This window comes from Lissotriton helveticus, chromosome 9 (genome assembly GCF_964261635.1).
Source record: "Lissotriton helveticus chromosome 9, aLisHel1.1, whole genome shotgun sequence".
Classification (NCBI taxonomy): Eukaryota; Metazoa; Chordata; class Amphibia; order Caudata; family Salamandridae; genus Lissotriton; species Lissotriton helveticus.
The window spans coordinates 532,841,564-532,854,769 of NC_136070.1; the positions used below are offsets into that span (position 1 = coordinate 532,841,564).

At 46.0% G+C, this 13,206-nt stretch overlaps 1 protein-coding gene across 1 annotated transcript in view; it reads right to left on the minus strand.

The window, feature by feature from the left end:
* RAB4B (RAB4B, member RAS oncogene family) overlaps nt 1-13,206 on the minus strand; it is a 222,034-nt gene that overhangs the window by 73,597 nt on the left and 135,231 nt on the right. The window contains exon 3 of the mRNA XM_078660396.1: nt 9,514-9,628. Coding sequence (XP_078516522.1) covers nt 9,514-9,628 — 115 coding nt within the window. The remainder of the gene's footprint in view (nt 1-9,513; nt 9,629-13,206) is intronic.

The following is a 13,206-nucleotide window of genomic DNA, read 5'->3' on the forward strand; positions in this document are numbered from 1 at the left end:
CCTTTCCAGTTTGAACCCAGCCATATGCAAATCAGTCTTGACCCTGTGCCCCATGGGAACAGTCCAGCCCGAACTGCCAAGCCAGGTCCTCCCTGGACTGGAAACAAGAATCCAAGGACCGGTTTCGGGCTTTCAGCCCTCATCAGCCTGGATAGCTTGATTCCAGTGGCATGGAGAGCACGGGACTCACATCTGAGCATACCCGTCCCACTTGGGGTGACAAAAGCAAAAACTGCATCCCCAAGTTTGCGGGACCTCAATACTTTCCGCAACTGCACCCTAATTAAAACTTTCGACCCCAAATGGGCTGGTAATCTGCATAGTTGTGACCCACCCAGTTTGGGTTGGCTTTTTCTGACCAGAAAGACATCACCGTTGTTGAGGCAAATCTGTCTGCACCGTTTTTTTTTTTTTAATTACGCATATGGAGTCCACAATGACCAAATATATACCAGAGGTGCTCGGAATAAACGTGCTCCCCAAGGTGCTCGGAATAAACGTGCTCCCCAAAGCAAGCGGGTTTTCTCCAAGTCTTGTTTTGATGCAAGGGAACAGCTTGGACTCTCCGATTCTGCTAGCCACACAAACAGAGCAGAATGCTACTCCATCAAACATACGTTTCTAAGGGACCATTAAATATTTAATCGCTGCACTCAAGCTGGTGTTTTTATTATCAAATATGTGGCAGTTTTGGCTAAGAAGGCTTCTTCAAATAGTGGTGTGTGCACTGCTCAAACCCATGACATGGTGGTTTGCGGGAAACAACAATGTGTGAGTTGGTTTGTGAAACTGGTCTAGTTCGCTCCAAAGAGTTCACAGCAGATGATTTTTTTTTTTTAATACAAATTGAAGACACACTTATGAACATTTAAATGAATACAGAAGGAAAAGGGCAACTGGGTATTAGCCAGGAGATTAAGTCAGCATCTGGATGACATTCCTTTGAAGGGTACAGAACGTGCTACATCCTGGTCCCGTCCAGCACAGATAAAACCCATCACAGCAACAGTGTGGGATGTCGGTGAGGGGCACAAACCTGCTCAGTGGCACCTAGAGCTTAAAAAAGAAAATGAGAATTCTGTGACATAGAAGAAAGACAGCAATAGTTTGTTATGATGCAGCACAGAATAACGCAGCCAGGCGCTGCATCTAGGCCCTCTTATGACCTGTTCAAAGTAGGTAATTCTTAGGCATTTATCTCTTGAATTTGGAACAAGACCCGTTATCTTGCGAAAATCACCCCGCCGCAGAAACATGTCTTTTCCAGTAAGAAAATATGTGAGGGGGACACACACACCAGTGCTCTGCACAGCCCCTAAAGGTGGTGTGACACGATGCCGCATCTAGAGTGGATACTGTGCCCAGGGGCGGGCTTCCCTCGAGCCAGCTGCATACACACACAAGCAAACCAATGTCAGCAGTGGCAACAAATCAAAAGGCACAAAACCAGGGAAAAGAAGTCACAAAAAACAGCGCTGCTGTCACAGGGCAGTGATGTCTCGTCTGAACACCGTGTTTTGAGCACACTCATTAAATGCCGCCTTTTCAGAACACTGGGGAAATTATTTTGTGCTGGGCTCAGATAAAGAACATCGTCGAAGACGAATAATATTAGTCTTTGGGAATAAAACGAACAATAAGATTCGGATGAAGAAAATGCCATACTGTAACGCTCTGCACAAAAAACGAGGAGACTGTGGAAAAAACAAATACATCGGAGGACCCGGCTGAGGGAAACCTGCGGATAAGTTGAAGCTCCCGTGTTTAAGCGGCACCATTGTTCGCGCTCGCGAAGGCTGTCTCTCTCCCGGGGCTGGTCTGATGCAGGAAGTTGGACCAGATTACAGCGTTAACTGAAACAAGCGCGGCCATGCTAATTACCAACAGATGGCCCCTGCGTGCTGCTGCTCGCGAGAGCCTCTAACTTAAATTTCAGGTAAATCTTGGAAGCATTTAGGACAGGCAAGGCAAATGTGAACAAGCGCGGCCGCGCCGCCGCGCTAATTACAAACAGATGACCCCTGCTGCTCGCGCCCGCAAGGTGGATACCGTACATGCACGAGTGCTCATTGGAAACAGTGCAGTACATGCACGAGTTTTTCAAAAAGTACAGACCGATTTCAAGAGGTCATCTCCTAAGCAGCGCTTGCGCGCTGTCCTAGGCTCAACCTACAAACTAGCTTAGATTTAAAATTTGGTTGGACGGGACAAGCCTATTGTAAACAATGTAACCCTTACTTGTGTTGGTCAAATAGCACAGAACAGGAGCTGCACAGAATAGGAGCATACAAAACTCACAATGTGCTCTATCACACACTTTAACACCAAATAGCTTTAAGCAGGCTCTTGTGTACACTACAGCTCCTAAGTTAGCTTCAACTGTACTCTGCAACAGATGTCGGAGACAAAGCTCCGAGACTTTCACAGAGCACCTTGAACAGTGATCGACCTTCAGTAAGGGGATCTCATTGCTCCCACAAGTTTATTAGTGCAACATCAAATAAACCCAGGCTCAAAATCAGACGTGGTATGATGACATTACCAGGAATGAAGAAACCTCTGGAATTCAGTTCATATCATGCCCCTAACACCTCTTGTCATCTGCTTTAGCAATTTTTATTTCCAAGGCCAATCTGGTTCTTAAATAACGAAAGCAAATTCAAATGCCACTGGCTTATTCTTTTAAGTGTTTGGAACCTATTGATCATGTTCTGAAATAGTTAATATTACAAATGCCCTAGCAGTTTAAGTACAAATTTGGCTCTGCATTATATCCCCGCCAGCACTTGTGCTGCACTTTCTCAAATCTAATTCTTCATCCCATCTTTTTTTTTTTTTATTTAAAATTTATTTTTATTGCAGATTCATACAGTGCACAGTCTTCTTTTACAACATTCCTGCTTCAGACAGTAGCGATGTATAGGTCGTTAAACAAAACATGACACAGCCAAGCCAGCGACCCCATATCCCGGAGGCCGGGCGGCGTTATCCATAAAAGCAATAAAAGCATAATAACAACGGACAATTGCAACTGTTCAGCAGGAGGTTCTTGCATCTGCTTTTCTTTCCCCCCCTCCACCCATTCCCCAACGTATAAACTGTCATCACCCCGAGAGGCAATAGTAATTGTCAGTACCATCTTTGTAGAACAGTTGCATCACTTTCCCCACAAGGTAGTATCTAGAACATGTATATCATCAGCAGGTAGTAACCCTGTATCCCTAACCCACATCCCGCCCTCACCCGTCAAGGTGTAACTCTTCATTGTCACAGTCTAATTGCGCCTCCAGTACAGCTCCCTCTGTGTTGTCCCACCCCTATTCTTGGGCCCCTCTACGTCCCTTACGTCTAATAGTCACCTCGTAATTGTTTTGATCCCTTCAGAGACCCCCGTCTAGGCCATGGTATTGTCTCCATTTACCCCATACTTTGCGGAATTTCCTCGGACATCCTCTTGCTTTATATGTGACTCTTTCTGCCGCCATGTAGATGTCTAAACCCTTCCGCCATTCCCCTACCTGTGGCGTGTCAGCAGCTCCCCACTTCTTGGCTACATCTCTCTTGGCCACCACCAAGGCCAACACTAGAAATATTAGCAGCGGGCGAGCCAGATCTATATCATTGGTCATTCCCAACAGGATCAGCTTCGGTTCCAATGGAATGTCTATCCCTAGTACGTTGCTCAATTCGGTGGTGATCGCGCTCCAATAGGCCTGTATATATGTGCATGTCCATAGTGTGTGTAGGAAAGTCCCGTTCTCCCGTCCGCACCGTAAGCATCTGGGGTCCGACACCCTCCCCATTTTACATAGCCTCACTCTGTCGTAATATACCCTGTGTAAGATCTTAAACTGGATTAGGCGTAGGCGTGATTTGATTGCTACCTCTCTAGGATGCATCAGTACCCCCTCCCAGTCTACCTCATCCATCTCACCCACTTCCTGTTCCCACGTGTCTCGAAGGCCCACCAGTGTGTTTGGTCTATTATTCATAATTTTTTGTAGGTTAGGGAGACCGCTTTCCCTGGGATATTTTCTTGCAACAAACGGCCCTCTAGTGGTGCGTAGTCTGGGAGTGGCTCTCGCAGTGTCCCTTCTGCCAAGTAAGCATGCCTCAATTGTACGTATTTAAAGAATTGAGAGCGCTGTAGCCCATAGTCGGTCTGCAGGGAAGTAAAGGGTCTCAGTGCTCAATTTTTGATGACATCCCCTAGCGTGGAGATGCCAATATCATCCCAACCCCGGAACCCTTTCAATTTGTGTAGCTCTTTGAGCCAGGAGCATTCCCATATCGGCGTCTGCTACGTGCCCATCCGGTGACCTTCGTGGCTCTATTCCATGCCCCCAGTGTAATCCTTGTGGCTAGCAGAAGTCCAGCCTGTCCCTTCCCCTCATATACGTAATACAGACTCGAGTGTGTACCCATTTGGCATCGTTCCAGAGCATATGTGGGGTAGGTGGCGGGTGCGTGGAGCCAGTCATTAATGGGGGATAGATGTTCTTCCCAGTAATAGGTCTCTAGGTCAGGAAGAGAGATCCCCCCATCATATTGATGCCTCTTTAACGTTGTCAGTGCAACTCTGGGGTGTCTCCCTAGCCATAGGAATGACCGGAGGTCCGCATGTACGTCTCGGAACATCTTGGACGGTATCTGGTAATATTCATTTTGAAAGGCATATAGGAATTTTGGGAGAGATATCATTTTGAACATCGCAGCCCTACCAAGTATTGTCAAGGGGAGGGACTGCCACCTATCTGCGTCAGCTTTGAAGTCGCGCACGATTCGAGCGATATTGCGATTATATGAGGCGTCTCTGTCAGCAGTGATTAATATCCCCAGGTACTGGAAGCCTTCCTTGGTCGTCTGTAGAGTCTGTGGCAGATGAGGCCTCTTCATCCCATCTTTAATTACCATAACTGTTGGGGTCAATCCGTGGATGTAATGGGTGCAAAACTGTTGAGTGCTCTCGACCCGAAACCCAGTGCTAAACATGGTTACCTCCGATTTTGAAAAATTCTAATAACCAAACGTTTAAAGGCAGTAGTGGGCTAAATCAGTTTTGAGCGGCTTTGGAAAAATGGTCAAGTATTACTACCCCTTCAGGACTTTATCGCTTGTTTTAACGTCTCAGTCACTTAGACGGTTTCATTACTCATAAATTAACTGTCATTATTGACAAAATTACCAAAATAGAACAATTCTAAGCCAAACAATACAGCTCTAGTGTGAGGTCATGACTGTTCATCAATATCTGAGAACAAAAGATACAAATACAACGGACACAGAATGAATGCATTTGGCTGACATTTTTACTTTTTGATTCACGAATAGAGATTTCTTTTTTATTGCTATCCTATACTTTTAGTCCTCTCCCTGTTGTGTGTGGCAATACTTATAAATGCAATAGTCATGTTGCATACGATAACGGCCTGGTTGTATGCTAACAAGATTATAGTTTGAGCATTAAAAATGGAGGCAGCGTATGAAACAAGTACAGAGCCTAGGTAGCAGGTAGTTTGTGTTGCTAATAGTTGTGGGCTTGGATTGCCATGTTTTCCTAAATTCACGCTAACATAACAGAGAGGGGAAATTTCCTTTCTGTGGTGTATGCACATTCATAAACAAGACAGCCGAAAAATGGCTTGACAGGAAGATGACTGTTTTCCTTTTCATAGGAAGACAAGAAGCATTATTTAAGATTAAAGGTGTAAGGATGCAGGAATCTAGGATGAGCCGAACCGTCCTCGCTCGACAGAACATCATGCTTCACATAGCACTCACTACCACTGATGAAGTGTTACGCCAGACAGCAGGCTGCTTCAGAACTCCAGGTTAGTTCAGTATTATTTGTTATTGTTGCCTACTGAGATTATTCTTGAATGTCCAAGAAAACCTTTTATGCATTTACTCCAGTTTCATTGTGGTGGATTAAATAGGAGCTATTTATGATCATTAGAGAATGGGGGGGCATATATGACACAAGCACATGGCTGGTGGGAATATTGAAGATCTAGAGAAGGTTAGGTATGGTTAGGTATGGTTATATTGCATGGGTATGACTTTCACAGGAGAAGATGTTGTGATATTGTAAATGCGTTGAGGGCAGTTTGCAGAAATACAATAATAGAGGTTAAGACGAACATGAATGACATACTTGACATGAGTAGGTTGTGCTCAAGAAGAAGAGGCTTAGAGTGAATAGAAGAGGACAGTGCTGCATGAAAGAAAAAAAGGACAGGAGACTGTCTGGGAAAAAAAACTGTTTTTGATGTCCATTCAATTCAATAAATCTTTATTCGGTCGGATGTACGACCATAAAGGCTCACAAGATAAAACTATTTATATACAGCAATGTGTAATAAAAGCCATAAAAGAAGCAATTAAATCTCAGATAAGAGACAAATTATGCAGCATAACATCGGCAATTTAAATTCATGATGAGTAACTTTTTCTTAGACTCGAGGCCTTAATAACAAAATTTAAGACAGCAAAAAAATTCGCAGGAGTCTCAAGGCGTTGCAAGAAAATCAAGCACTTATAGTGAGAATTTAAAAAATCTCGCTTAAAAAAAAAACTGCCATAAAATAGGGGTTCTGTAGACTGCGTACAGTGTGCAAAATAATATAAGGTGCTTAGCAGTTTGACTAGAGGTCCCGTCACAGGTGAAGGGCGGCAAGGAAGCAAACCAACATCCAGTGACCAGGAAAACCCCTAGATAATGAATCATATTAGTGTGAAACCACGAAAGGTAGAGATCTATGCAACTGCACGCTGAAAGATCTATGTAATGGCGAACTGATAGATAAATAGATTTTTCCAATCTTAACTTTTCTTTACGTTCTAAAAACTTCAACTGGATCTGGTTCTTGGAAAAAGTGCTGTTATGTGTATTTGCCCACAGGCCTACAAACCAGCGATCTTTGAAAGAGGATTTAATATACCTCAGCCACGGTATGGCCTGTGCATTACTTTGTTTCAGAAAGTCTTCAACATTATCACGAGTGCATTTCAAATCCTGAGACCCCCTTGCATAATAGCAGCTAGCCTCAGCCACCCCCCACCCCCTTAAATGATCCCCTATATCCTTCTTGGGATATAGGGGATCATTTAAGAGATAGTATGCAATTTGGGGATTCAAGACTGTGGCAACAACCTTATGTGCATGTGAAGATTGTGGTATATTATACATTTTAATAGACATTAGAATCAGGCAAACAGTCCATACGCTGCTAGGCTACTGTTAGACCACTGCTCTAGTGTGATCAGCTGATGGGTCCAAGGCCTGAGGCGAAAAGTAATGGCTGGATACATATATAAGGAAAGAAATAAGTAAACTCAACATCATGGTAGTGCAAATTAACATATGGGTAACAAATGCTAGCATTGAAAATGCTGAAGCGGTGTCTGGTGATATTTAACCTCAATTCCGGCTCACACAATTAATTATAAAAGCAAAGTGGGATTAAATTGGATGCGTCTGGTTTGGTACAATACGGAGGGAGAGGACAGCTTCCTCAAGTATACTGTGGAAGTGTACTGCCTGCACTTTTGCGGCTGGAAGCTGGTGATTCAGACACTAAGGTGTGACAAATGATGACTGGACTCCTTTTAGAAATTCAATGAAGGCTTTGGTAGCAAGGGGGCATGGCATGGACAGACAGCTGTGGGTAGGGTGTCTCCTGGCACCGCTCGATTTAGCCTAATTTTTTATCTGTTTTTAAGTTTAAAAACACTGTGTTATATTGTGGTTGGTGGGCCTAGGTCCTTTTATTTTTAAATAATACAAAGATTTTACCGTTTCACAAGCGAGGTGCACGTGTTAAGTGGCCCGCTCGTAATACCTTAAGGAAACAGACACTGTTGGGATGCATACACCGCTCAGCGGGATAGCTTTTCAGACAGAGAGAAGCTTGCATAGCACCATTACTCGATCGCCATCACAGCTTTTGCAAGTTCCTCAGGGGTTGAATCGCTATAAAAATGGTCCAAAACAGTGCATAAGCCAACTTTCGTTTATGGCTAAATACGAATTCATCTCGTGGAGCTTGGGTTTCCAGTTTTGGCATTAAATGAGCAGAGTGGATCGTCTGAACACGATTTGTTTATTTTTTTGATTTTACATTTGTCATAAAGTGCTCTAGTCTTCTAGGTGGATACAACTGAAATTATTCTTCCAAGAATCTCACTACACAACAGGAAGCAGCTTTTTCATTCATCAGAATCACTCACACCACATATCCTTCGATGGACACAAAAAATATGCGCTCCTTTTGAATGGATGGATGGATGGCAAAGCTCATACTGCCATCATAATATGTATTGATCCAATTATGCAATGGCTGATTTGCAATTTTGCAGTGGTTGTTCGATGTGATGCTGCGAGCAGTGCTGGTATCGCACACCACCAGCACAGTGCATGCATGACTGAAGCTTGGGACTGCTCTGTCCCTTCTCTGCTACCACTCGGTTGTTTCCTGTTCAGTCCAGTGTCTTGCAGCGCTTGCAGCTTGTAACCTCTGCATCCTCTCCCTCTGCCATGCCTGACCATCTCCACTAGTGACATTACCAGAATATCACCTTTGCACGGAATCTTCTCCCAAGTAATGGTTACCCTCTACACCCAAGTTCTGCGATCAGTGTCTATATGATCCAGGACAAACAATATAAATGCTGCAACACTTGCCCCAGGTCTCACTACGAAAATCAAGGCACTATGTCAGTACAAATAAGAAGTACCCCCTGAACCAAGAGCTCTCGCTCTGCTTTAGTCTCCACTATATCCCTCTCTGCGACCCTCAGCCCATCTTGTTTTCTACAACTTCATTATCCCCATCCTTGCTGTGACCATGACCCCGCATGCCTGCCCACTATATCCATCTCCTGTTTGTTACCACTTCTCCAGCCATTTGTTTAATTTTTTCCTAGACACGTGACAATGTCCCATTCAGGATCTCTGTTTCCTTGGTGCTTTAGCCGGGGCCTTCACCCAGCAAAGTGAAGCCACAAACTGCTGGGAGACCTAGATGCAAACACTGAAATATGGGGAGCTTTTTACAGTGTCTTCTGAGACAGGGGTGTAGACCAGAAGGCCCAATGAAAAGTGGCCGGGATTGTTGTACAGTACAGGAAGTAAAACGGATGCTCAACTGATTCAACTGTGGCACTCAATGCAGTGTGCATCAACAAAAACCCTCACACACACATACATACATAACCCATAAGGCACAGCATCACGCAACACATCCACCATTAGGGACACAATGAAACACATTTATGTTCTTTCTCGCCAGCTCTTACTCACAGAAATTTGCATTGCATTGGCTTGTTCTGCATCTGTTCTGTTAAAGAGGACACCTTGAACTGTGCATGCCCATGTGTTAACCGGTTCTAAGTCTCAGGGGAGCTTGAGAAAATCTTAACCCTACACAACAGCAAAAATTACTAGAATTGTCAAAGCTCGTATATCTACCCTACGCAGGGTTAAGTTTATTTGATCAGGTCAGATTTCCTTACCGAAAGCGCTCTTGCCCAGCCGTATCCCAGATCTGAAGCTTCACACTCTTTCCACCAACGTTCACTACTCGAGAGCCGAACTCCACGCCTATTGTGTGATTTGAATCTTGTTTAACTGAGAAGAGAAACAGAGGCAAGTCTTGAAGCACCACCTTCACGCTAAAGAAACATTAGAAAAAATTCTTAATGATGACTGCACTTAATTTTTTACATATTTTCAATAAGTCATATTTGAATCTGGCGTTGTAAACATAAATGCTGTGGTGCAGTTGGAAACATTGTAGCTGAAAAGTTTGCACTGCCAAATGAGATGTTGCATACCCACACTTCTATGTGCACTTTTACTAGTGGGCAAAACTACCTAATGAGTAGCCTGAAGACCACAGAATGCCGACATCCTGCGGCATCTATCTGTCATATAGTACATTACAGAGGATGAGATTTGTCCCCAATTCTTTTTACTCGCTGCAATTTTCAAATTGTTCTGTATTAACCCTGAAAGAAAAGATGTTCACAAACCGGTTTGCCCAGGGCAACTTTAAGGTTTCGTAAAAACAAACATACCGCAATTAAGAAGAAAGTGTACTTCTTTTATGGCCTTGAGTATTTCCCTGAATGGCAAAGATTTCATATTTTAAAACTGTAGGTACATGTTTGCATTATACAGGTGAGGTTTGTTTATGTCACTGTTGCACATCCCCTACACTAAGTGTGCCACTGGAAACTCAGATGGCTGGCGCGTTATTGGGACTAGCTAGATTTCTTTAAAAAAATCTTTAAGATTTCAAATGAACAAAGAACTAAAAAACAAGCATTTGCAATGCAATAGGTTTCGCATTTACGCGAGTTTAAGCTATTGGCATTGTAAATGACAAAGAGTTTTATTTACGTTTCAAAAAACAAAACATAAATAAAAGGCATTGTCATTTACAATGCCATTAGCTCAAACTCATGTAAACGCGAGACCTGTTGCATTGCAAATGCTTGTTAAAGATGTGTTAGTAGCCTATGAATATGGTCAAATCCCTCAAAACAGGTTTGCTGCAATGTTATGAGCTGCATTCAGTGTGTTTAAAATGCTGAATTATCACTATTTTCTGGTATTGGCCCCATAGTTTGAATTTAAAGCGACACCTCCATTAGTTGGACTGAGCCCCCTCCTCAAAAAAGTTCTGGCCTATTTGCCGACTTCCAATAACAACCCCCCCCCCCCCCTCCCTCCCTCCCTCCCGCCACACACACAGTACCCACCACAGACTCAGGGAAATGGTCTGATAGAGAAGCTGAGATGGAGAGAGGCGCAGAGAGGGTGAAAGGGGGAGCAATCAAATGAGGTGACAATCAACTAGGAGATGGAAATAGGCTGAGATGTGAGTGGGCTGAGAAGAAAGGAGGTGGAATTTTATTGCAGATACATATAAATGCGTGATATGAGGGGGATAAAGGAAAGAGGGATGTGTGAGCGAAGGGATGGATAAAGAAAAGACACGGAATAGAGAAACGAGTCAGGAGACACAGTAAAGGAGGGAGGCGCATATGGCATAGATACAGGGGTGAGAAGAAAGAAGAGGGAGTCGAAAGGGAAAGAAGCAAAACAGAGAAGATGGGAGCCTAGAAGAGGGAGAGTATGAGGTGAAGAGAAGACGTGAGAGGAAAGAAAGGGCAAAAGAGACGCAATGTGGTGAGGGGCCCCTGAGTCTGCCCTAGCTCACTTAGATCCATTGGACTATGGCTGAACGTGGGGCCTGTATTGCTACGGGGAGCGCCAGTGAATGACTGCAGAGAGACGGAGGAGAAGCGCTACATAGAGAGAAGCGAGGCGGGTGGGAGGTCGCTGCCTGATTGGGCTAAACCTGGGCATGCAGCGGATGCCAGGCCTACCAGGGAGAGAGGGGGTCTCCCCAACAGGGGATTCCCAGCGGCATCGCACCCTCATTATCATATATGACATCCCCGCGGGGGCGGGAACTTCTTAAGCCTATACCCAAGTGGGGGCGCTGGGAGCTCAGACAGCAGCTCACGAGCCGGAATTGCGGGGCGCCTCTCGTCGCACCCCAAAGGCTCGCAAGCTTCGCGCCGAGCCAGATCGCAGCTCCATGGAGGTGCAGGCAGAGGGACAGCGCAAGCACCGCGCAGGAGCAGCGCAGCCACTGCGCCCGGAGCAGGCACCTTCAAAGTGTGAGGGAAGAGAGAAGGCTCTGAACACGCCGGGCTGAAGGAGGCGGCGATCTGTCACCGGGCGCTATCTACCGCCCTCGGACTGATGGGAGCAAAAGAACCGCCTGCTTTGGTATAGAGAGGAGCGGCTGTCTGTCTGTCGCCAGCATAGGAAACTGTTCAGCGTGCCCGTAATCTCAAGCTATCGCTTTAAAAACAATTGCGTAATATGTGAGGGCAGAAAATGGGCAGCGCGCTAGTGTCGGGGAGGGATCAGTCCGCGCATCACCATAGCGCCCACTTGATTAATTAAGTGCCGGGTGGTTGTCAACCCATAACCTACCTGTCAGAGGCACACACACATACATACTTGCAGACACACACAGATAGACATACACAACACAAAGGCGGCCGCGTGCAGTTGAGAGCAGCAACAGGTGCCAGACCAGGGAGACGGCGCTGCTCCGAGGACCGACGCCGCTCACAACACCGGACAGAGTGACAGCAGGAAAGAATCACTCGGGCAAAGGAGGGCGGCCGGGCTACGGGCGGTGCACCCCAAACCTGCAGGCTCATCCCGAGCGACCTCACTCTTGGATTGGAGACCGTCGGTGTGCACAAGTGAGAGGCGCCTGGAGGCTCTGATTGTTTTAGGACTCGTGGTGCTACCTATAGAGAAAGCGACTGCACAAGAGATGACGTGAGGTCTCAGCGGGAAGAAACTCGATCGAGGGAACAGCCAGTGCGTCCGCAGACCTGCAGATCTTCGTCCTGGACTGTGCACACAAGCAGGCAGACAACAGAAAGCTACCCCAAGACACCAGGGAAGCGGGTAGAAGCTGACCGGGCGCTAGGGCGGCGCTTCAGGTGCTTCTACACCACCTGCTACGGGTGGCGCCTTGAAGCCGCTGCCCAGCCTAGTGGTATCTCGACACCGCCAGCAGACACAACAGTGCCCACCACCTTGTCACCCACCGACAACGGAGACATGGAGGCGAAATTGGCTAATAGGTATGGAGGGGGGCGGGGCGTCGCTTCAAATCACAGGGCAGGACACCGCGCGCTCTCCTTCAAGATGCTGCTTTCAGCTGGTGAGCATGAATGCCTCGGGTGGGACCTGCGAGGTTCAGGCGGGGGGGGGGGGAGGGGGGGGGGCTGGCCTGGCCGTGAGTGGAATCCCCCAGACCATGCTAACGCTGCTCCAAGGGGCTAACGCGTTAGCAGCGTCCAAAAGCAACATTTTCATCAATTTACAGTGGATGGGGTAGGGCAGGTTAAATTAATTGCTGTCTGCAGGATGCCCGGACAATTCTTAAGTAGGACATTTATCCGCGCCGAGCTCTTACCACTACAGTTCTCGGGCCCAGCACGAGGCCGCCTCCCTAAAGAGGAAAGAAAGTGTTTCGGCCCAGATTAGCGAATCTGAGGTCAGCCAAAGGGTCGTGCGTGAGCCGGGTTAGAATGATAGTGGGCGGGGTATTGGTAATTGAATCGGATGAGATTACACGGTGAGTCGGCAAAGTAAGAGCTGGGCTC